This window comes from Macrobrachium rosenbergii, chromosome 23 (assembly GCF_040412425.1).
Source record: "Macrobrachium rosenbergii isolate ZJJX-2024 chromosome 23, ASM4041242v1, whole genome shotgun sequence".
NCBI lineage: Eukaryota > Metazoa > Arthropoda > Malacostraca > Decapoda > Palaemonidae > Macrobrachium > Macrobrachium rosenbergii.
This window is the reverse complement of record NC_089763.1, coordinates 61,059,752-61,086,433: the sequence shown is the minus strand read 5'-3', so window position 1 is coordinate 61,086,433 and position 26,682 is coordinate 61,059,752. Positions and strand designations below refer to the sequence as shown.

The 26,682-nt window shown below is 41.3% G+C and overlaps 1 protein-coding gene across 6 annotated transcripts in view; it reads right to left on the bottom strand.

Annotated features, from left to right (window-relative positions):
• The window catches only part of Rfk (Riboflavin kinase), a 304,267-nt gene that overhangs the window by 230,241 nt on the left and 47,344 nt on the right, over positions 1-26,682 (bottom strand). For all 6 annotated transcript variants that reach the window (XR_010856941.1, XM_067126044.1, XM_067126045.1 and 3 more), the window contains exon 2: positions 6,877-7,028. Coding sequence is in view for 5 of the 6 variants with exons in the window: in XM_067126044.1 (XP_066982145.1) it covers positions 6,877-7,028 (152 nt within the window). In the remaining variant the exon portion in view is untranslated. The remainder of the gene's footprint in view (positions 1-6,876; positions 7,029-26,682) is intronic.

Below are 26,682 nucleotides of genomic sequence, written 5' to 3'. Positions count from 1 at the left end.
GTTCCATCAGAGCTTCATCCCTCAAGTTAGGCAATACCTGAACGACTTGGCCATGGAGTTCAAAGGTGTTGCTGATTATGGATAACGCTGGTGGCCACCCTCTCGATCTTTCTTAGAGAGTCCAGTTTGAGTTCCTCCCTCCCAACACCACCTCTCTCCTCCAGCCTATGGACCAGGGCATGATCCGTGCCTTCAAGGCACTCTATACTGGGAACTCCCTCCAGCACCTTGTAACTGCAATGGACAGTGACAGTGAATTTAAGCTAAAAGAATATTGGCGTACATTCATGATTGCCACAGGTCTGAGCATCATCAGCCGATCACTAAATGACATGAAGAAGGAGACCATGAACGCATGCTGGAACAAGTTGTGGCCGGAGTGTGTTCATGATTACATGGGCTTCTCTCCTTAAGAAATTCAACATTCGGCCATTAATAAGGCTGTCCAGTTGGCGAGGATTCTAGGTGGGGAAGGCTTCAAGGACATCACCGAGGATGAAATTGGCACCTTTATTGATGCTCACTCCTGACCCCTGAAACCAGGATTTGGAAGAGCTGACGAAGTCTGCCAGTGAGGAAGAAGATATGCCAGGTTCAGGAGAGGAGCAGGAGGAAGAGGAGAGCGGCCTGACTTTGGAACGTCTGTCCCACATGAAGAGAATGATTCAGGATATGCCGGAGTATGTTTCAACATGGGATCCTTTTATGGAACGCTCCTTAAGTTTTCAAACATGCTTCATTCAGCATGGGAGCCCTATAATCAAACCCTCACCACCATGAAAAAGCAGTGACAGCACCTGCCTATCACCATGTTCATCAAACAGACGAAGAAGACCCCTCCAAAGCCTCCCAAATCTCCCGAAGTAGTGCCTCTCGAATTGCCTGACGAAGTGCCTCCCCAATCGCCTGAAGTCGGGCCTCCCAAATCAACTGAAGAAGTGCCTCCTGAAGGTGAAGAGGCACCCTCAGATGAGTTGTAACAACTGTTTTGCTGTGCAGTCATATCTTCATCATTATTCATCGCACTGCACAGCTAATTCATCATCATTAATCAACATTCATCGCTGGTGAGTACCCGTGTGATTTACGTATGTAGTAATCTTAATATATAAGTACAGCTGTATGAAATTTTTTAAAATGTTCATGAATTTTAAAGAAGTTTTGTCTCTCTTTTTGTGAATTACGTATCGTAAATACCAATGTTCCCCGAAAAGAAAACGGGACGGCTTATAACTGTATGAAAGAAAATGTGTGACTGAATGTAGGGGACTGGATTATTTTCACCTACAGCTGTAAGCCATACAGTATGTAACGTTTATAAATGTAACGATAAAATGTTTAAGATGACTTGGAAATTATATTAATAGTATCATTTCAAAGATTAATACAATAATAAGGTACAGTTTAATGTATATTTGATGTAGGCTGGTATTTTTTAGGCATACAGTACTTTGGTGTTGACCTTTCATGGTAGACAGGTACAAATATACGTAGTATTAAATTTTTTAAAATGTGCATACGTTTTTTAAATTTTTGTCCCTTTCTTTTTGTGAATTTCATACTGTATACGTAAATACCAATGGTTCCCACTGAAAAGAAAACGGAACGGCTTATAACTGTATGAAAGACAATGTGTGGCTGAATACGTAGGGGGGACTGGATTATTTTCACCTACAGCTGTAAGCCATACAGTACGTAAGTATAAATGTAATGATAAAATGTTTAAGATGGCTTGGAAATTATATTAATAGTATCATTTCAAAGATTAATACAGTAATAAGGTAATAATTTAATGTATATATATTTGATGTAGGCTGGTATTTTTAGGCATACTTTGGTGTTTGACCCTTCATGGTAGACAGGTATAAGCGTTTTTAGAGGGGCGTTGTAAGCATTCACGGATTTGACCTATTCGCGGGGGGGGTGTGGGATGCATCCCCCGCAAATACGGGGGGGTTCACTGTAGTTTCTTTATTTCTGTATCTTATAAAATTTCGTATAGTGCTTGTTAAACTGTCCTTTGTTACGCTTTCATTTTTGTTGCACAATTCAATGAAAAGTTCATTACATCCACATGTGTTTTCGTGTGTCGTTTTTTCATTTACTCTTGCTGCACATATTGTTGGTGATGGAGTAATTTCTTCTTCCATCACATAATCATTCTTGTCAATGGTTTGTTCCTCTACTATTTCTTTGATGTTCTGGGTATCTGTTTCCATTGGTTTTATTATTACTTTAGGGGACAAAGGTATATTCTTATTTTTTGGTTTATGTTCTTTCTTGGGGTCTCCCGCCTTTATTTTAATGGATGTATCTCTCATAATAGTTGGTTTTTTGTTGGTCTTGGGTGAAGTTCTCTCTAAAGGTCTCTTTTTTTTTTTTTTAGTTTCTAATTCATCACAACTATCTTCTAATATTTCTGTGGTGCTTGTATTTTCTAGTGATTCCATTTCTCTTAATATCTCAAATGAATTTGACCAAAGATTTGTATACATTTCTTGGTTCTTGCTATATTATTTTCTTCTTGCAAAGTGGTTATTTTTCTTTGAGATTGATCTATCAGGGTTTTGTTACTCTTATTTATTTCTATATTTTTGTTTCATTGTTTGATCTTATTACTGTAGGAAAAGTTAGTTTCTTAGCGGGATCATGCATTCCTTTAACCTTTAATTCTAATTTGGCCTCTTATATAGGCATTCCTGTCCTTTCCTGAAGTAATTTTAATTCTGTATTGTATATATAATATATACACTCCTTAGATCTTGCATGGTGATTTTGTCCACACTTCACGCATTTTGGTTCACCACACCTCCACTGTGTGGCATGTTTGTCAGATCCACAGTAAGCACATACAGATGTATTACGGCAAGTTTTCCTTGTATGTCCATGCATACTACAGTTTTGGCACTGTAGTGGTTTTGGAACATATGGTCTCAGTTCTCTGCTTTGGCCCAAGATTTTAATTTTTAAGGGTAATTCATGGCCTTCAAATTTTACCTTTGCTATTCTTAGTGTTTTTCCATTACTCCGTCTACTGGCTATGTTGTATATTTCGCAATCTTGTACATTGTTGTACCTTTTTTAAGGGAATCTAGCAATATTTTCTTTTCTATTGGTTCATCATTATCAGCGAGTACTATGGTACCCTGTACACTGTTCATATTGTCATGTTTTTTTATATGTACTTTTACATTGTCAATATTTTTATACTTAAGTAATTTTCTGATTGATTTCTTGTTGTGGTTTCTATCAATCACATCTGTTGTTTTACTTGTCTGAATGACATTTCAGTAGTTGAATGTCAATTTAATAGGAAGTTTTCTAATTTCAATGCCGATATTTTTTTCTCTGTTTCTAAGGTCAGGAATCTTGACCGACTTCCACTCCCAAAGAGGGATTCGAAGTGGGTCAAGGTTGGGTCAAGATATTTGTTTTTTTTGGTTTGCTTTTCATTGGAGCATAGGGCTCCAGTGTAATTACGTTCGTATTTTTTCCTGATTTTTCCAGAGAGAGGTCAGAGGAGGTTCCTGCGATTGTCAACTGTGCCAAGTTGCTACCATCAAAGGGCCCAGGAATACTTAAATCTTTAACACAACTGAGCATAAGATTGAAGTAAAATAGAAAAAAAAAAATAAACCTGAAAACCTTAAAAGGTATCATCAGCCTTTCATGGGGTTTATTCTTCCACCAATGGCACAAGTGAGAACCAACTCCCAAATGTCCACATCCCATAGGGGATGGCACAACATGATTAGAGTGGCCCAAGTGTAAGCCAAACCCGCTTGCTAGGACTGAGAGTATTTCAAGAATACAATCATTCCCACCCTAATCATATCATGGGCAAACCGGATAGAATGCTGAGAGTTCTATCCCTAGAACCAGACCCCCACTGGAATCCGTGGTCTAGCCCTAAAGAACAGTTCTGCCTTTGAGCTACCAATCTGATAACTCTCAGGTCTGAACATTATCGGGCAGTTGATGGTCCTACCAAAGTTCTCACTATTCAGCTTCGGATATAAACCCATTCCCAGCTATGATATCTTTTCCTATTTATCAGGTCTAATAAATTTTAGTAATAGTGGAAAATTCAGCATAATTTAATCCAAACAAATATATAATGCCATATGGGACTCTTGGACTTAAACCTGGGAGCAGATTCCTGGGGTTCAAGAGGCCCCTCACCACGTCAAGGTGGTCCCAAGTTGAGGGGGTCTTACTTGCTCTAATCTAGGCTACAGCCTAATCCAGGTTATTTAATTCACACTTAAAGGTATGGGTTACATAAAACAAATTTACCTTACTATGTAGCCTTAATGCTAAGCTACCATTTCATCTGGCCAGGATTAATGTTTTATCTAGTCCTAGGCTACCTGGTCTAAGACAGTGTTTAATCCAATAATGAGATGTTTCACAAAGGGACACTCATTAAGCCAGTACCAAGGTAAGTGCGCACTGTAATGCTGAAACCTAATTATGGGTATTGCCTAATCTGGATTATTTAGATCACACTTAAGTGTACAGGCAATATAAAAAGAAAAACTTTACTAATATGTAGCCTTATAGTTACGCTACCATTTTATTTTGCCCAGCTTATTATCGAATCCTTGGGTCCTTGGTCTAAGATAGGTGGCTGCTTGGGCCCATAATAGGATATTTCTTAAAAAGTTACCCTAATTTAGGTTACTACCTAATCTAGGTTGTTTAGTCCACACTTAAGGATATGTGATCCTAAGTTATAGGCTACAGACAACACCCACAACTAATCATGTCTAAGTTATTCTCACTTAATCTACTCTAGGCTACTGCCCAGATTATTGTAGACACTGTATGATCTGAAAAGATTTTCTATATTAATGATATATTGTGGAAAATTTCTTTTAGTTAACACATCTAACTGAAATGACAAATTCTTAAAATAATTTGGACTTTTCAGAACCAACAATCAGCGATTATGACCAAGTGCCGCCCATGTGTTAGCAAGAAAAGCCGGGTTTTCGGCTTTCACGCACAATTTAACTACCAATTCCAAAAGTTTAAAACTAAAAGTTTAACTGGAACTTAAAACTAAGCACTTAACTTGCTTCTTTAGGTGATTCCATAATTATGAAATTTGGAGCACTGACAAAATAAACTAATCTACAGCGACCACAGAAAGTAATGGTTTCTTGGTCTCCGCACTAGTCCACTGTCGACAATATGGTGGACTCTGCTTGTGCATTAATCACCTCTTCTTGCAGGTTTTGGTGAAGGAAAGAACCAGGGTACAGCTTCGCTATAAGATAAGGGAAAGAGCCCTCTTATCTTTGAGTCCATTACATACTCCATCACGTGTTATAGTGTTTACCATTACGACACAATACCTGGCCACGACCGACGAAAAGAGAATTCTTTGATATTAGTTTGGTCACCATGGAGCTCTGACAGACCCATGGAGAGTAACTCCTTGAGGACGAAATATGAGACTACGCAATCAAAAAGATCTCTTTTTGTAATGAAACACTGGAATTCTATCTGTTTGTGATTTCTTCTGGGTAATGTGTATTGTGTTTGGCATGAAATATTTTATTTTGAGCCTACAATATAGTGCAAAGACTGATGCATAAGACAATTACATAGAGAATATTTACTCTATCTGCATTATTTATCAGGTACGTTAAATCACTCCTGTGTCTTCAGGTAGCTACTGCAGTCACAGAATCGACCCTATCTATTGCTAAATAAGGCGTATTTACACCCAAGGTCACTTTGAGGTTGTAAACTGTGATGAGTTGTCAAGGGGTCCTGGGGTACAGGTATCTATTTTTACTCAGAAAAATTATCAAATGCATAAAAATAAATTGTCTATATATCTTAAAAGACACCAATAACATTTCATGAGGTGTATGTCCCTACTAAGGACACCAGTACAAGGCAACCCCAAATGTCCAATCCTTGTCCTAACCCAGATGGATGACACCTAACCGATTAGGGAGCCAAAGTAACCTGATGGGACTGAGAGTACTACATCCCACTCTAATCAACTTGATGGGAAATCTGGAAAGAATGCTGTGAGATCCATCCCTGAAAACCAGCCCACCCCTGGAATCCAAGGGCCACTTTCAAGAGATAAATATGCCCCTGAGATATCATTATGACTAGCATTTCTATATCCCTCAAATCCAAATATCAAGAATTGATGAGACACCACAGCTCCCACTATTAGCTTCAAAAATAACCTCCAATCCCAAGTTGCCATGGCTGGACAGCAAGATGAAAACTAGCTAATCAAACTGGAAAGATGTTCAAATTGTAGTGAAAAAGAGAAAGGGTACAGATTCAAACTGGAGGAAAGAGATCTCTCCCATCAAAGTCTTTTCACATCTTCATCATGGAATATCTAACTTCAACACAGCATTCTCTCTTTCAGAGGGTCTGTCAAGGACATTGTAAAACATATACTGTAAACATCACAACTACAAGCCCACGGAAGGAAAGCAAAAGATATTAGCACAATGACAAACAACTTAATTAACCACGTCTAAAGTAAATTTCAATGATCAACAGACAACAGCAGCAGCAACTTGTTGACAGTAACCCTTCAAAGAAAATGTGTGGGTATACACACAAGTGGGTCAGTGAGTAGTGACCCTACTGACTTCTATCTGTAACTATAACATCTTACTAACAAGCTTCAAAGACTGAATCATTCATGGTGCCAAGGAATACTCCTAAACCAAAGATTAGTTTGTATAACTTGTAAGAACAAATGAGAGTTAACAAAACTACAGATCCATCTAAATGATGAATCAAGTTAGTTTTTGTAATTACATAGAGAAAACTGATACATCAATTAAACAATAAACTAAAGTGCAGTTTTTAAAAACCATCGCTACATACCATTGATTTTTTCTGGTTGTTATAGTAAGGATTCCAACCAATACTCATTACCATCTTGTAGGTAGGGCCACTATCAACTTTTGCCCATCCATAATATATACCAGTGGTGATTCCCTCTGGTAAATCCTCCACAACATGCTCTGGGAAATTAGCTGGAAAATATTTTATATTCATAATACAGGTATAATACTCTTCATATCATTTGAAAATAAAGGACAAACAATATACAACTGACTAATTCTACTACTTGCACTTGAAATAAAACTTTTAACTGAAAAACATCTATAATTACGCAAACATTTACTTCCAACAACAATGAGGATATTGAGAAGTTCAGAATTTGTGTGTCTTTATGATTTAATACAACACAATCAGTTCACAATTGTCTATATCCTGTGGTCAGCAGCTCTTTTTGCACTGACTCTCAAAATGAAGAAAAAAGAAACCCCACAACCTGGCAGGTATACATCAAGGATGGTGAACCCATCTAGAAGAGGCTCAAGTCATTTTCTGTGTGAATACAAACCAGACAACACCTGTTGCTACAGCTCCACTTGCACTCTTATTTATTCCCATCTTTTCACCGTTTTGGTGAATGATAATTAATTTTACCATATTTTAGCTAATATCCTTATGGGTGCAAGGTGTATGTATCAGATTACTGAATACACAACACATAAGGGTAAAATAAGGGGATGGGTTTGTATTATATATTAGCATGTTATGTCCAGATATAAACAAAACAACAAACCAGTTTTACCACTCTCAAGGTTAATAAGTTGTAAGGTTGCGTTATGTCAGAAGAACAATTATATCAGAATACTGAATACGCAACACACAAGGGTAAAATAAGGGGATGGATTTGCATCATATCATATTAGCATGTTATGACCAGATGCAAGCAAAAACAGCAAACCAGTTTTACCACTCTCCAGGTTAATAGGTTAGAGGGTTGCATTTTTTAAGAATAAACAATTATATCATTTACTGAATACGCAACACACGAAAGTAAAATAGAGGGTTGGATTTACATCATATCATAATAGCACGTTAAGTCCAGATATAAGCAATAATGGCAACAGACTAATATACAGTAGGGCCTCATTTTACCTCCGAGATCCGTTCCTAGGACAAGGACGTAACCTGATTTTGTCCATGAGTCGGAATTTAAGCAGACGTAATGATGTGAATCAGTAAAAATAAAAAAATAAAAATGTATTTTTATAATAAAATGAGGTTTTGTACATACTTACCTGGTAATTATATATATAGCTGTAGTCTCTGACGTCATGGCAGAAAATTGAAAATCGTGGCAGCGCTAATGAATGGTCACGTGACACCCCTTCCCACCGCCCTCTACAGGTGAGTGAGAGGAACCATAACCCAAACTCTTCATATGTTTATGCCATACCTGCCCATGAGAGGGGAGGAGGGTGGGCTTTGATTATATAATTACCAGGTAAGTATGTACAAAACCTCATTTTATTATAAAAATACATTTTTGTACATATAACTTACCTGGTAATTATATATATAGCTGATTGGCACCTTGATGGAGGTGGGCCATGGCAGCTAATATGAAAAGTCTAGACAATTGTGAAAATAAAAACACAATGATGGTTCCTTACCTGTTGAGGTAGCTGATTTGATGGATACTGCCTCTTAATCTGCTATCCTCAACTTGCACCAACTAGGTATATAGACCTGAGGGTTAAGTGCTAGAGGGCTACATGCCAGTCAAGGGCTCACCGTGGACTATGCATGATAACCAACCAAATAAATGCCCTGTCCAGGGCGCAGTACACCTAAAACACAGAACAAATCAACCGAAAAAAAAAAAGAGGGGTGTCACCAATAACCTGTACCTTAAAAATATTACCCAATATGTAAGACTGTTGGGTACTCCTAGTCACAATGTACCCCCAGACATCCCAGAAAACAACAACGCTAACCTTAAGCAAGAGAAAGCATCACAAGGAAGGATCGACTTCCTTTATTCCTTACCCAACACCGTGCCAGTCACCACAAACGGTCCCAACGTACTGCATCCATCATATATTGTCTCAATCTCTCTCAAATAATGAGACGCGAACACTGACCTACATTTCCAAAATGTAGCTTGAATAATTGAATCTAAGGAAAGATTCCTCCTATATGCCAAAGAGGTTGAGACCGCTCTCACCTCATGTGCTTTAACTTTAGAAATTTGAAGCTGCACATCTTCTACCTGGTTATGAGCTTCTACAATCAGGTCTCTCATAAAGAAGGAAAGAGCATTCCTCGAAAGAGGCCTACTCGGATCCCTCACAGAACACCAAAGATTAGGAGAGGGACCTCTCACTGCTTGAGTCCTTTCGATATATACTTTTAATGCTCTTACTGGGCATAAAAGTCTTTCTTCTTCATCTGGTCCCACCAAATCCGAGAGACCAGGGATCGAAAAGGATCTCGGCCAAGGTTTAGACGGTGTCTCATTCTTTGCCAAAAAACTCAACAATGAAGAACAGACTGCCTTACCCCTAGAAAACCCAATTCTCTTATCTAGGGCGTGCAGCTCACTGACTCTCCTTGCTGTAGCCAAAGCTACCAAGAAGATTGTCTTCCTCGTAAGGTCTCTGAAAGAGCAAGACGATAATGGCTCAAACTTACTGCCCACTAGCCATTTCAAGACCACATCTAAATTCCAGGAAACCAATCTCTCTCTGGAATTCTTGGATGCTTCAAACGATCTGATAAGATCTGACAGGTCCTTATCATTTGAAATATCCAGGCCCTTATGCCTAAAGACTGTCGAAAAGCATTGCTCTGTAGCCCTTGATCGAAGACGAAGACAGCTTCCTATCCACACTCAGATACAGGAGGAAGTCTGCGATCTCTTCTAAAGTGGTCTTAGAAGATGATGTGCCAGTCTTCCTACACCACTCTCTGAAGACTAACCACTTAGCTTGATAAACTGCTGTGGAGGACTGTCTGCGAGCTCTAGCGATGGCTCTAGAGACCTTCCTCGAAAAACCTCTAGCTCTGAGACAACGTTTGACAGTCTGAACGCAGTTAGCTGAAGAGCGGATAGACCTCCGTGAAATCTTCGGAAGTGAGGCTGTCTGAGTAGATCTACTCGGGTGGTAAAAGCCTCGGGAAGTCTACGAGAAGACTTATCAAGTCCGGGAACCATTCCCTTGCTGGCCAAAACGGAGCAACCAGTGTCATTCGCACGTCCTTGTAGGACAACATTTTTGTTAGAACTCCTCTCAACATCTTGAACGGAGGAAAGGCGTAAAGGTCCAGACCTGACCAGTCCATCAGCATTGCATCCACGAAGATTGCCCCCTCGTCCGGCACTGGAGAGCAAAAAGAGGCAGTTGAGTTGTCTTCTTGGTGGCAAACAGATCTATGAGAGGACAACCCCATAGATTCCACAGTTGGAGGCAAACTTCTTGATTTAAGATCCACTCTGTTGAGAGTACTTGAAAGCTCCTGCTTAGCTCGTCTGCCCTCACATTGAGCTTCCTGGAATGAACCTTGTCATCAACGTCGTTTGGTTCGTTTTTTCGCCCATAACAGAAGATCTCTCGCTACCAGGTATAGTGAGAACGAGTGGGTCCCTCCTTGCTTTTTATGTATGCGAGCTGTTGTATTGTCTGATTGGACAATCACTGCCTGGTTCCTTACCACCTTCGAAAATTCTAAAAGGGCTAAATGACTGGCCTTTAATTCCTTCAGATTGATGTGCCACCGTTGTTCTCCCTTCCATCGGCCTGCTGTTTCCAACTTGCCTAACGTGGCTCCCCATCCTAGATCTGAAAGCGTCTGCACACAAGATGAGGTTGGGGTTCTTTGGGAACAGTGAAATTCCTTCCTGAAGTTTCTCTGGAGAGTTCCGCCAACTGAGGTCTGCCTTTATCTCCTCTGAGATTTGAAAAACAAACGAGTCCGGGCTCTTCTTCCTGTCCCAGACTTCTCTTAAAAAGAACTGAAGGGGCCTTAGATGTAGTCTCCCCAAACTCACAAACGGTTCTGCGGAAGACAACTTCCCTAGAAGGTTCATCCACTCGTTGGCGAAAGCACTGGATCTTCTTCAGAAAATCTCGCACTTTCAACAGGCACAACTCTACCCTCTCCACCGACAGAGAAGCCTGAAAAACTACTGAGTTCATCTGAACTCCCAAATAGACTAATTCTTGAGATGGCACCAGATGTGACTTCTGCCAATTTACCAGTAGTCCCAGTTCTTGGTTAGATGAAGAGTCTTTTCCAAATCCTTCACACACCTTTCCTTCGTCTTTGCACGCAGGAGCCAATCGTCTAAATAAAAAACTGTTCTGATCCCCAACAGATGTAGCCACTTCGCCACTGATGACAAAACTCTGGTGAATACCTGGGGGGCCGTCGAGAGGCCGAAGCACATTGCCCTGAACTGAAACACTTCGCCTTTGAACACAAAGCGAAGGAACTTCCCGAAGCAGGATGGATCGGGATGTGGAAATATGCATCCTGGAGGTCGATGGATACCATCCAATCTCCTGGAAGAAGGGATGACAGCATTGATTGAGTGGTTTCCATCACAAACTTTGTCTTCTTGACAAACAGGTTCAAAGCGCTCACGTCTAGAACTGGCCTCCAGCCTCCTGACGCCTTTGGTACTACAAAGAGACGATTGTAAAATCCTGGGGAGAAAGGGGGGAGAACTTTCTCTATTGCTTCTTTCTCTAGCAAAGCTGACACCTCTTTCTCTAGAGCACAACATTTCTCTGAGTCTAGAGAATAAGCCATTAAGACCACTGGCTCCCTGTACAAAGGAGGGTCCCTCAAGAATGGAACTGAATAGCCTTCCTTTAAAACCGAGACTGTCCAAGGTTCTGCTCCCCTTTCTTCCCAGACTGTCCAGAAAGCTGACAGTCTGGCTCCTACTGGTGAATGAAGGGAGGCGCTCTCACTTCTTGTCGGAGGGTTTGATCGCTTTAGGTACAAAACGACCTCTCCCTCTCGATCTGGGAAACGATTTAGCAGGGGCTCTTCCACGAAAGGGCCGACCTTGAGATTTTTCCGTCGACGTTGTCGGGCGAGCAACTGTTGAAGGCAACGGTTTAGGCTTCTTGGTGGACTGTGCCAGCAAGTCTTGAGTTGCCTTCTGTTGAAGAGTCGAAGCGATCTCAGATACTATTTCCCTCGGGAAAAAATGTTTCCTATCTAAAGGAGCGAACAACAAAGCTGACTTCTGGGACCGAGAGACTCCTTTAGTGGTGAAAGAACACCATAGTTCACGTTTCTTGAGAATTCCCATCGTAATCACAGAAGAGAGTTCCATAGCCGCATCTCTAATGCTCCTGTCGATGCAAGCTAACACGTCGGACAGGGAAGCGAACTGATCGTCCTGAAGGGCGCAAGCTTTTAGTTTCCTCCCAAGAGCTCCAACCGACCAATCGAGGAAACTTATACCTTCCAAAATCTTAAAAGCATTCTTGCAGAGGTGATCAAATTCCGATGTGGAAAAGAATACTTTGGCTGAATTAAGAGCCGACCTCCTGGCCGAATCTACCAAACTAGAGAAATCTCCTTGGGAGGAGGCAGCTACTCCCAACGAGAAAGATTCTCCAGTCTCATTGCCAACCACCACGACAGAGACGACAATTTCGAAGGGGGAAAACAAAACACAGTCTTCCCTTGTTCCCTCTTCTCTGTAAGCCACTCCTCCATTTTCTTCAATCGTTTCTTGGCCGAAATAGAAAGAACTAATTTGGTAGCCAGCTAAGTGTCTGTCCTATTATCACGAGCATATTGAGATTCGGAGAAGCTGGAGATACTGGTGAAAAGGAATCCGGAAAATTCTCCAGAAAATACTGAAGCAGTTGCTTAGAGCTCGATAAAGGCTTCTCTTTCTCTGGTTGTACCTCCGCCTCCGATTCTGAAGCAACATCACCACCAGAAATCGGAGAAAGAGCCAAGGATCTAGATGGAGGAAGATTCGTCTTCGAGGAGAATGCAGCACAGGATCGCTCGTGGGATGCCGCACATTCGATGAAGGAGCATCCTTTGAAATCGGCAACTTGCAGTTCGTTCAAGGAACGATCACTTTTTTCCATAAAGCCGAGAATACTATCAAGCTTCCTATTCATTTCCGCCAAAAACAAATCTTGAGGCAAGGCGGAAGAAGGAGAATGCGGAACTGAACGAGGAGAAACAATTTTTGGCGCTTGGCGCATGGCGCCAGGAGGATCGTAGTGTGGCGTATGGCGCGATGAGCCAGGCGAAACGAAGGATGGCGCATGGCGCGTGGCGCTAGATGCAGCAATCACGCCAGAAGCAGCAACAACAGGCGAAGACAACACCACTCTCTTCTTACGCAAGCGTCTCCGCGCTTCCCACACATGCCTCTCGTCTCCCGAATCGACGGAATGCGAAAAACATTCGGGCTCCTCCCAAAAACTACACGAAGGAGGTTGATCTTGAAGCGCCACTCTTTTCTTGGGAACTGCCAAAGGAGATGCCAACCTAGACCTCTTGAATGGTCTCGAGACATCTTTTGGCGCCAACCTCTCTTAGGCGAATCCTCACTCGACATACTCAAGACATACACCTCCTTGATGTGCCTTTTCTATGGCTAACACCTGCATCCTGGGAAGCGACAACAGGACTGCTTGAGGGGCCAACTGCTCGGGGCAGGTCCCACTCACCTCCCTTGGGCTTTCGACTTGCCTCCTCCCTGGTGCTGGGGAGTTTGACAGAGGTCCAGGCCTAAGAGAATGAGTGGGCCGAACAGCCAGCTCCTCCACTGCACTATCACAAGACACTGCACTTCTTACTACCAAAGACTTCCTCATCCGCTCCATGGCAGCAAGCATCACACTAAAACGCGCATCCATCTGCGTTTTAAGACTGGCCACGATATCGGATTCGGGAATAACGGGTCTGGGATAGGAGATTTGTTAGAAGGAATATCAGGGTTAGTAACCGAAAAGATAAATCCTGACTATCACGGGAGGATAAAGAGGTAGTCCTAGCTGAAGCTTTTCTAGCTCTCTCTTTTGAAGCCTTCTCAGATAAGCATTTAAAATCTTCCATTCTTCCCTGACAAATCCTTACATTCTTCACAGGTTAACGATACCGAACATACCTGTCCTCTACACCCCGAACACACAGAATGAGGGTCAATGGTAATTTTCCCTAATCTAGTTTTGCAGCCCTTGCTACAAAACCTATACACCGAGGGACCAGTGTCCGACATAATGCTAAATAAGGAAGGCGGGGATGAAAAAAGCTAAGCACAAACAATGTCTGCCAAAGATTCAAATCAAACAATTGTACATCACCAACAATGTCCAACGAAAGAATCAGCGATAATTCTCTGCTAAGCTGCACCGGTCTTACCGGTACCACACGGCAGAAACATATGAAGAGTTTGGGTTATGGTTCCTCTCACTCACCTGTAGAGGGCGGTGGGAAGGGGTGTCACGTGACCATTCATTAGCGCTGCCGCGATTTTCAATTTTCTGCCGTGACGTCAGAGACTACAGCTATATATATAATTACCAGGTAAGTTATATGTACAAAACATGCTTTCCCTTGTTCCCTCTTCTCGGAAAGCCAGTTCTCTATCTGGCATAGAGCTTTCTTTGATGAAGAAGAGAGAACCATCTTGGGAAGTCTTACCGAATCTACAGGCTGATTGCTCATCATGAAAGATGAAGCTGGAGAGGAAGGAGTGGCCGGTGTGAAAAAATCAGGGAACTGCTGCAGAAGGAACTTGAGTAACGCTGCATAAGGCATAGAAAATGAGTCCTGATCCCTTTCCTTGTCTTCTGAAGAGATTGGAGACATAACTGGGTCTAGATCAGGAGCTGTCTGCACTGCAGGTTTCTGTAAAAGTTGAAAGATATTATCCAGTTGGCATTGCAAAGGTGCAAATGCTGGGTCCATTGCAGGAGAAGGTTTATCACAAGACACAGGGTGCTTAGAGTCTTGAGGGGGCTCAAGTGCTAGAGGAAGCTCGGAAGCTTCGGGGTGCTCCAATGAAACAGGTAGTCCAGCAGCTTCAGGGCGCCTGACTGCTGCAGGGCGCTTGGCTGCTTCAGGGGGCTTAGCTGCATCAGGGTGCTTGGCCGCATCAGGGCGCCTGGCTGCTGCAGGGCACTTGGCTATTTCAGGGTGCTCACTGATACGTTCTGCCAATACAGGATACTCAGAAGGAACAGGGCGCTTATGCAAAAGCTGGAGCTGCTCGCTTGAAAAGTGTAGAGAGCTAGATCCTTGCTCCTGATGCTGAGCAGAGGAGAAGCACTCCGGACTGTCCCACTTGCTACCTGATGGCTGAGGAATGAAGGAAGGCTCCCTCACCCTTTTGCAAGGAAGGTGTGGGGACTGATCTTTACCCGAGAAACATCTCTTAAGCAAGCAAGATTCATCGGGGAAGCGACGAAGGCGGCTCTTATGAGGCAAGGACTCTTCAGAGCTTGACGAAAGCCGATACACTTCCAAGACGCCTTTCCAGCGACTGTCTCGAGTCGCAACCTGGGATCCAACAGGCTGGACTAAGGAGACGACTGTCCGTGGGCAGACCCCACTGACCTCCCTTGGGCTACTGGTATGCCTCCTCCCCGGTAGCGGGGAGTATGGCAGGGACCAACACCTACGAGAATCAAACTTGTCAACCAGGACACACACTGATGTCCCTAACTGGGCCACTGTACTCACTACCAGATTTAATCGCTGATCAAATTTAGAGTAAACCCTCTGTATTTGCGGTCTCACGATTCGCAGATTTTTCTGTGAAACCTATCTAAAATTTATTCGCGGGATAACACGTATTTGCAGGTTTTTCTGTGGGACATACAGTAAACCCCCCGTATTCGCGGGGGATGAGTACCACACGCCCCCGCGAATAGCTAAAACCCACAAATACTTAGAACCCTTCTAAAAACACTTAGAACTGCCCTATTTTGATAGTTCAAACACACACAAAAACTAAAAATACTTATACAGGTATTATCCTATGTAAGAGATACCAAAACGTATCTCAAACATAGCCTAGCTTACTCTAGGGTATTTGGTACCATGTATACACACTGTATATGGTAGCCTAGCCTACACTATAAAGAATACTCCATACATACACGGTATAGTAATTATTAATATCAGCCAATTCTGGAGATTCATGCAAAGTGACTTATGATAATTCAGTGCAAAGAGAAACTGAATAACAAGAATTAGCTTAGCCTACACTATGGTACATTGTATACATATACGGTAGCGTAGCCTACATTATACTGTACTCTATATTCACATATCGTATTATACAAACATCAACATAACAAATATGCATCTTTTAAAATATTATGCCTTAATTCACTGTATCCAATAATACTATACATATTCTTATATTGCTTTTATATTATAAATTGCAGTCATAGCGATCAATGTTTTGGTTTGGAAATCGTTTATGCTGTGTTTATTTCTCCATATTTAATTCAGTTGAGAGCGCTTTTCTTGCTTCTAGTTAGCGTAAACGAATCTCTAGATACTTTATTCATGTGGGGCAAGGTTATTTTTCGTTATACGAAGTGTTTTTAAGTCGAAATATAACTAAAATACGTCTCATTGTGAAATTAATTTATCTATTTTTTCGTTAATAGATGACGATGGCAGTTTGGGGACGTTTGTTTTGTTTAAAAAAACTCAAGATTCCGTTTGCTAATTTCACTTGATTTCATCATAATACGAGCTTTACATGTTTATCGTTTATCGGCGTAAAAATAACAGTAATGGAAAGAGAAACCCACAAGATTCTTGTGTATAACTTGTTTACTGGTAAATACTTACATATTATTTACCAGTAAACAAGTTATACTCAAGAATCTTGTGGGTTTCTCTTTCCATCTTCAGAAGAAAACTGAAAGAAGTTTTTGTTTGGTTAATAACAGTAATGTGTGCTTTCATGCCCACTAGTTTTGATTGAAATACTTTCTCTCCAATTTTAATTATGATCGAGTTTCATCCATGTTGCTGATGCACAGTAATTTACAGTATAGTCATTAGCAGCTTGAACATTGTTTTCTCAGCTTCAGCTACAACTTGCAGCTTAAATTTAGCAGTATATTTCCTTGACAATCTTTTATCATACCGAATAAGGGTATAATGTAAAAATATATCAGTCCTATTCCACTTAACCCTTAAGGGATGGATTGAGCCTCAGTGTGAAGTAAAACAGGTTTGGGGAGGTGGACGGATTGAGCTTCAATGTGAAGCAGAATTACGCACCACTGTTATGGTAATAATGATTCGATACAAAGGTGCCAATACTTCTATATGCTATAAATTCACTATTGGCAACTTTTATACAGACGTGAGAGTTCGGCCAGTATCAGTAATGCTTGTGACTTCAAGGGGGAAAGTACTGCATCTCTCTCTCATGAGTCTTTTTGTAAATTTGCTTGTAAATATACGAAGGGGTTGCTGTTGTTTTTTTTTTTGTCTTTTGATAGTATGTCGGTTGTAATTTTACAAAGAAAATTGCAAATAAATATTAGAAAAAGCATGTAAAAGTAAAAAAAAAGTTACTGAATCTTCCTTCTTGTAAATTTACGTGAATATTTTACAACAAATATGCCAAAAATTTTTACTGCTTTGATTTCTTATCTGTTTTGATATTGTGTGAGCAGTAATAATAATTTTACAAAATACAATAAATTTATTTATTAGAAAAAACATATATAAGTTGGTCAAATTTACGATTGTCTTGTAAATGAGGCCCCACAAGGGGTTGTAAATAATCATTTTCAACTTCTCATGGAAGGTAGGGAAAATTTTTTAGAATTTTTTTATTTATACAGTGTGAATGTGCATGTCATTCTTTTTCCATTGAAGTGATTTTTTTTTTTATTTTGCCGACCTCAAAGTTTCCCCGGTCTGGGGTGCTGCACACTGATAAATTATGCTGTCCGTTAAGGGTTATCGTCATTTGTGCTATAAGCTACAGTAATTGTCTATTACCGTACGATGGTTGAAATACCATCCGATTCGGTTATAAGCAAAAAAACAGTTTCTCGGTCGGTTGTTTATGGCTGTACGCATTTACGCAAGAGTTTAATGTTACCAACAATAATTTTACCATTCTCTTTTACTTTTTAACTGGAAGATAGGATACAGAGATGGAGGAAAAGTTGTCTATTGTAATTTGGTCTCTCTCACTGCCTGATTATGCTGCTGCCCGTGCCCTTGCGAAATTTAAAAATATTTTATAAATAATATTGTCTATAGGTATTAATTGCTTATCCCACTGCAAAATTGAATCATCGTAAGGTGAATTATCGTAACTCGAGCATTACCTGAGTATTTTAATAGTTTTATCACAAAAAGTGCATTTAGTCATCAAAATGAGATGAAAATACAGTAATTAGTTAATATTTCTCAGTGAAAAATACAGCGAACGGGCGAATTTTCTGCGAATAATGGGTAGATACGTTCCACAGCGAAATCCGTGAATACATGTCCGTGAATCGTGAGATCACGAATACAGGGGTTTACTGCATCTATAAAAATATTCACAGGGAACCTGCCTATTCGTGGATGCAGATTTTTTTGTCCTTTTCATATAGCAATATTCTGCATTTTCATATTATTTATTGTATAATAACATTAAATAATAATGTAAATTAATAATAATACTACAGTACATATAACAGTAACAAAATTAAATAATAATATTATGTAATACTACACTGGGTGCCTGTAATAATAATAAATAGGGTTAAATCATACAGGTAGTAACTGGTGATGAATGTTGATTACAGTATACTGTAGATGATGATGATGATGAATTAGCTGTGCAGTATGATGAATGAGATACATCTTGTCTGAGGGCACCTCTTCACCTTCTTCAGGAGGTGCTTTGTCAGGGGTTTCAGGAGGCGCTGTCATGTCAAGGTATTTGAACATGGCAACGAAGGTGGTATGGCAGGGCTGCATGAGTATTTTACCTTGTTCATGCTCAATGGAGGTGACCGCATGAGTATTTTACCTTGTTCATGCTCAATGCAGGCGACCGCAATTAATGTCATGCCGTAATGGGCTGCTACTTCTCCGTGACTTTTGCCCTCTCTTAACATAACAGTCATGTCTACTTTCTTCTCATCAGTCATTTATTGTAGGCTCTTTGCCAGAGGCCTTAGAAGAAGCAGAACATTTAGAGGACATCTTAATGCATGATTTCAAAAAATATTCTTAGTCCATAGTACTGTACATGCAAAACACACAAACGAGAGATAGCAATGAAACGAGTTATTCTGGGTCATTTGCCGCTATGGTATACGCACGGTACTACTGTGCGTACATATACTAACATTGATATTCTGTGCATACAGTACTGTACATTTCATTAAATGTCTTGTTGTAAGATGATTTTCAAATATTTCATTCAAAAAGTGTTTTAGGATGATATGTAGTACTACAGGTAGTACATAAAGCATATCTAAAATACATAAGACAACAGGAATAGCAGGGTACGTATGTTTACGGCTGCGGTATGTTGCATTTTCATATACGTACTAAGTATATATTCATGACTACTGTAAGTACATTTTGTATGATGAAAAAAGATTTACTAATTTTCAAATATTACAGTACTGTAATATACTAATGTAAACACAGCAAAATTTCAATAACATATTTGTTTTTCTTAAAAGTGCTAGTTCCTCATTGCATGGGTCGATATCGTACTCGGCTAGCATTCTGCTAGGCCCGCGTTCAATTCTCCGGCCGCCCAATGAAGAGTTAGAGGAATTTATTTCTTGTGATAGAAATTCATTTCTTGGTATAATGTGGTTCGGATTCCACAATAAGCTATAGGTCCTGTTACTAGGTAACCAATTGGTTCTTAGCCACGTAAAATAAGTCTAATCCTTTGGGTCAGCCCTAGGAGAGCTGTTAATCAGCTCAGTGGTCTGGTTAAAGTAAGGTATACTTAAGTTACTTCTTAAAAGTGCTTCACCCAAGCCACCTCTCCGCAAACATAAAGAACTCGAGATGCTGGATGCTGTGTACCCGGGACCAATGATACTTGACACACTATTGGCTGTCATCTGCAAAGCAGCCAATCCAGAAGTGCCATTCATTTTCCTTGGCGCTCACTGGCTGTTCACTTGGCGTTGACTGGCTGAACATTCATGACCAACTCGTGAGCATGGAATTCTGGGAGACTGCATCCACAGTATCCTTCTCAGTTCATGCGTAGTTCACAGCATCTTCTTACCGTATGAAATCGCGCATCTTTGTGTTTGGTTTCTTAATCTTTGTGCATCAGCGGTATTTGGCCCTAAAATGCCTCCTAACAAACGCCCTGCTCCTTCTGAGGCTTCTGGCAGAGCCTAAAAGAAAGAAGACTGTTATGAAACTCGAGGAGAAGGTGAAAGTTCTTGACATGTTAAAGGGCAAAAGTTTTGCCACGGTTGGCCACCATTTTAATGTTAATGAGAGCACAGCAAGATATATAAAGAAGAAAGACAGAGATATGAAAGTCTGTGAGTATGAGCTACTTCGGTAGTGCAAAGACAGTTGCGACAGTGCGGGATAAAACAATCGTGAAGATGGAGTCGGCGCTGGCATTCTGGATAAAGGACTGCAGGAAGAAGAACATGCCCCTCGACTCCAGCATCATTCACGAGAAAGCGCAACAACTCTACCAGCAGTTATCAACTGGTATGGAAGGCGATGACGTAGTACAGGCAGAGGAAGGCGTTGAAGAAGGGGAATTAGAATTCTTAGGCTTCGATGAACCAGCGTCTACAGAAGCAGAAGAAGAAGAGGAGGAAGAGCCCCAAGCAGGACCATCATCGGCACCTCAAGGTTTCCAGGCCAGCAAGGGGTGGTTCCACCGAATTCAAAAGCGGTTCCACCTAAAGTCTGTTACTCTGCATGGGGAATCAGCTTCTGCAGACACTGAAGCAGCTGCGAAATATCCGGAGACCTTCAAGAAAATCCTCAAGGAGAATGGCTACCATCCAGAACAGGTGTTCAATATGGATGAGACTGGCCTGTTCTGGAAGAAGATGCCTTCCCGGACATACAGTACCTCACGAAGGACAAAGGTAAAGCCTCAGGATTCAAGGCCCAGAAGGATAGGGTTACCCTCATCATGTGTGGGAATGCGGCTGGTTTCATGCTTAAACCAGGCTTCATTTACAAAGCTGCAAACCCCAGGGCCCTCAAGAATAAGAACAAGGCACTGTTTCCTGTGTTCTGGATGCATAACCCTAGGGCCTGGTTCCATCAGAGCTTCATCCCTCAAGTTAGGCAATACCTGAATGACTTGGGCATGGAATTCAAGGTGCTGCTGATCATGGATAATGCTGGTGGCCACCCTCTCCATCTTTATTACAAGGGAGTCCAGCTTGAGTTCCTCCCTCCCAACACCACCTCTCTCCTCCAGCCTATGGACCAGGGCATGATCCGTGCCTTCAAGGCACTCTATACTGGAACTCCCTCCAGCACCTTGTGAATGCAATGGACAATGACAGTGAATTTACGCTAAAAGACTACTGGCATAAATTCTCGATTGCCACATGTCTGACCATCATCAACCGATCACTGAATGACATGAAGAAGGAGACCCTGAATGCGTGCTGGAACAAGTTGTGGCCGGAGTGTGTTCATGATCACAGGGGCTTCTCTCCTTAAGAAATTCAACATTCGGTCATTAGTAAGGCTGTCCAGTTGGTGAGGATTCTAGGTGGAGAAGGTTTCGAGGAAATCACAGAGGATGAAGTCGGCACCCTCACTGATGACCATTCTGACCCCCTGAAGGACCAGGATTTGGAAGACCTGACAAAGTCTGCCAGTGAGGAAGAAGATACACCAGGTTCAGGGGAGAAGCAGGAGGAAGAGGAGGGTGGCCTGACTTTGGATCATCTGTCCCATGTTAAGAGAATGATCAAGGATACGCAGGAGTATGTTTCAACATAGGATCCTTGTATGGAACGCTCCCTAAAGTTTTCAAACATCCTTGATTTAGCATTGGAGCCCTATAATCAAGCCCTCACCACCATGAAGAAGCAGCGACAGCAGCTGCCTATCACCATGGTCATCAAACGGACGAAGAAGGCCCTTCCAAAGCCTCCCAAATCACCCGAAGTAGTGCCTCTCGAATTGCCTGAAGAAGTGCCCCCCCAACTGCCTGAAGTAGTGCCTCCCAAATCAACTGAAGAAGTGCCTCCTGAAGCGCCTCCTGAAGGTGAAGAGGCGCTCTCAGATGAGTTGTAACTCCTCTGCTTTGCTGTGCAGTCATATCTTCGTCATTCATCGGACTGCACAGCTAATTCATATCATCATCTTTAATCAACATTCATCACTGGTGAGTACCCGTATGATTTACATATGTAGTAATCTTAATATGTACGTAGTATTAAATTTTTTTAAACGTGCATAAATATTTTTTTTTATTTTTTGTCTCTCTCTCTCTTTGTGAACTATGTATAAATACCAATGGTTCCCCTCTAAAAGAAAAGGGGACAGCTTGTAATTGTATGAAAGAAAATGTGTGTGGCTGAATACATGGGGTGGGGGGGGACTGGATTATTTTCACCTACAGCTGTAAGCCATACAGTACGTACGTATATTTGTAAGGATAAAATGTTTAAGATGGCTTGGAAATTATATTAATAAAAAAAATATTATTTCAAAGATTAATACAGTAATAATGTAATAGTTTAAAGTATATTTGATGTAGGCTGGTACTTTTAGGCATACTTTGGTGTTTGACCTTTCATGGTAGAAAGTTATAAGCGTTTTTAGTGGGGGGTTCAAGTATTCACGGGTCTTAGCTATTCGCGGGGTGGTGGTCTGGAACACATCCCCTGTGAATACAGGGGGTTTACTGTATTCCCAAGGCTGGCGAAGTGATTACATTTGGAAGTGATGGAGCCAGGAGGAGTAGGTGGTTTAAGAGAATTAACTGATGCAGGTGGGGAATGGTTAGCACTTAGAGAATTAACAGAAATGTCAGCCTTATCAGACTTAGGAGACAAAGCCTGACTAGCCACTTTCCTGTTGGCTTTAGCGGCTATTTTCCTCTTCCAATCTCTTTCTAACTTGGCTAAATGTGAAGTAAAGTCTTCCATTTCTGCTCTCCCCAATCCCTGCATTCGTCACAGGTCAAATTAATAGAGCAAACTTGTCCTCTACAATTGGAACACAAAGTGTGAGAACTGTAGGTCAATTTTGTCATCCGGGTATTGCAGCTGGAAACTAGAACTACTAGTGTTGGACATTCCTAACTAGTTGAAAAGTTAAAATAGTGAAAAGTCACCATCAAGAAAAAATGTCAAAAATGCTACAAAAATACTTAACCAAGGAAAAAATAATGAATCCAAAATTCTAAGCTGCTATAACAACACCAGGTGTTGACTCTACGAATGGCAGAAACAAAACAAAACAAAAGAATCACTATTGTGGAATTCAGAATTCTAACTGCTGTTCGAGTAGAATCTCGTAGCTAAGTAATTACTGAGTAAGTTACATATACAAAAATACAATTTACTTTAAAAAATTGTGATTTGTTCCGACACAATATACAAACCATTGGTCCTTTACATTATGAAGACTCATTGGTTGGAGGGAGGAATCTGAGTGAGTTTATGAACTGATTGGAGTTCGCTACACCGTGTGTTCCCTTCCTGGTCGATAGAGCGAGGAAGGGAAACCCTGCCTCTGGCAAAAGTGACTGGGCTGTAGGAAATGCAAGATCAACTGTCAGACTTCTGGGCTTTTTCGTATGAATGAGGAACACATCATTTCATACAAAAATAGGATAGGATGAACCTTAAAAAATTGGAGACAGTAAGGTAAATACAAGTATCAGGTTTGTCTTATTGTCATAGTCTCCTTCCTTCCCTTGCTAGAGGAAGGAGTGGGTTTGCTTCTATGATCCTGAAAGGAAATAGAAAGGAATCTCAAAGCGTATGCTTACCTGCATCAACTGCCAGATCCAGTATGTAACGGCACGTCCGCTCTCTGCCCACAGGAAGAGAGCCAGGGGAAGAGAAGAAGGAGAGGCAAGTCACTCCCACACTCATTCTCACATCCACAACCGCACATCTTTGGCGAGATGCAACCCTGTCCTGTTAGAAGAGCTGGGTAAGCTACACAACTTGTTGAGCAGCCACCACAGGTCCCAAGAAAAAGGTGTCCCGAAGGTAGAAAGAAGTGAATATTAATTTTCAATTTTAAAATTAATTTTTGAATACTTACCTGCAGACCTAATATTTGCATATACCTCTCATGCCCGCATCAAACTTACCAACATTGAATCCTAAATATTCAATACAAACATACAAATGCTGCATGTGGAGGCATATACATATAATACATCCACATATCTACACCTATAAATATTTATATATATATGAGGAACTTAAGACCCAAAAACAATAGGCAACAAGCCAGTTAGTCTCTATGAAATTAGACCGCTGTTGCTTGTCCCCGGTTGTTAAAGTAAAAACAACCTGATCCCCCAAGAGCTGGGGGAGTGATGTAGCTCCCTCCCACACCAAGCCATCCCTTCTTTAAGCAAGTGCATCAACTGGCCAATTAAGCAAAAGTGGGGAGGAGGGAGGGTGCCTATTAGTTCTGCAGGTAAGTATTCAAAAATTAATTTTAAAATTGAAAACTCATTTCTTTCACACTAACCTGCAGAACTAATATTTGCATGATTCCCAACACTGAAAATTGGATGGAGGGATGCAATTAATGGCACTCAAAACAGGTTTGTTGTGCAATTATAACCTTAAGATTCAGATGTGTACCTTAATGGTGACTTACCAAAACTGATAATGCAGGCTTGCTATGTCACAGAAAAAGAAAATGTGGCTGATTGTCACTTAGTCATGTACGTCATTCTGTCTGCCTAAGGTGGCCTATTAAGCTCCACACAGGTCAGACAACTACTCTCTCATGGCCCTTCCTCACAGACTGTGAAAGCTCAGTCTCCCAGTCTTTGAGTTAAGGCAAGTGGAAATGACTGATATGTCATGTGAACTGGCAAGTATCAGACTTGCAAACACACACATACAACCTTTTTATCACTCTGTCAGATATTGGCAAGTATCAGACCTCCATTCACTGACATCCCATTCATGCAGCCTCTTATGTGTTGTACATCAGCATACAAGTGGGATGATGAGAGACTCATTCACACAACTTCCATGCAAGCCAAACTCACCTGCCCATACATACCTCTATTATTCTAGGTACAAGGAACAGGGAGAGAGTGAACGGTTAGGTTAAGATATCATACCGCCAGCAGCAACAATGGGACCAAGCGATCTTCACCGCCAGCAGCAGCAATGGAACCAAGCGATCTTACAGAATCATATACATACTGTACATCTTTTAAGTAATGACTTGCAAACTCCATGCAGCAGCATTTAAAACTAACGGTATTGAAACATTAGACCAAAATAACATGGAAGTAGAATAGCCCCTAATACTATGTGAGCCTTTGTCCCTAGAAGAAGGAGGCTTATTCTGCCTATTTGACTGAGCCCCTGAAATTACCTCCCTCAGTAAAAATGACAGCCCATTCTTGCCAATTTTCGCCGCTAGACAAGCACCATAAAACCGGATCAGTGATAACCAAGCCCACTGATAACCAGGACTGCCTGTATTCGTTTCTGTGTCAGAAAAGCTTTCAAAACTATACTCTGAATCCTCATTCCTGCTTTGGAATGAGGTTCGACTTGTCAAGATTGATGATTAAACCTAACTGAGAACATAGACTTAGAACTATCTCCTTTGCACGGAGAGCCTCTCTCAGGCTGCTCGCAAAAATTAGCCACTTGTCCAAGTACCTGAGAATTCGAATGCCTCAAGAGTGGGGGGAGCTGTGGAGAGGCCAAAGCACATTGCCTGAAACTGCCATACTCTCCCGTCCCAACAAAACCTGAGATGATGATGAGACTGAGGGTGAATGAGGACCTAAAGAAATGCATCCATGAGATCGATGAAGAACATCCAATCATCCCAACGGATTGCAAGAAGAATTGATCTGGGTGTCTCCATCTTGAATGAAGTTTTGAGCACATGCTTGTTGAGATGAGAGAGATCTACAACAGGTCTCCAACCTCCCGTTGCCTTCCTGACAATGAACATCTGACTGTAGCACCCCTTCGATGGAAGTGGAGCTGGTTCCACTGCTCCCTTTGTTACTAAGGAATTCATCTTGGCCTCTAGAGCTCTCCCTTTGGCTGAAGTGGGAGAATAACTGTCGAATCAGATAGGGGTATTTGACAGAGAAGGAATGGACTCCAAGGGAGCCATATACCTTTCCTTGAGGACTTGGATGACCCATTGTTCCATTCCTAAGGATTCCCAAACTCTCCAATACTGTCCTAACCGGGCCCATAATGCTCCCCGCAAAGGAGATGGCCTCTATTTCCCAAAATCTTGCCCCCTACCAAGTGAAGCAGACTGTTGCCCACTAGAAGAACCAGAAGAATCACAGCCTACCAATGCCTAAACCATAAGAATTTCCTCCTCTAAATTTCTTACGAAGGCCAACGGGCTGGTCCTGCAAAACCTGCTTCGTCTTATCTGAAGCTTGGGGCTTACGAGAACTGGAAAGTTGGTGAACGACAATGGTAGGCTTAACTGAGAAAGCAATGCCTGATCACACCTCCTCTTGACCTCAAGATTAGAGTCATCTAGGGCTTTTTCAAGAACTGCCTCATCAAAAAGAACCCCCTCCAAAGAAGGACAATACTCTCAAGTTTCTTCTTGTTTAGGTCTGAAAGAGTGAGAGGGGCATGTCATAAACAAAAGTTCCTA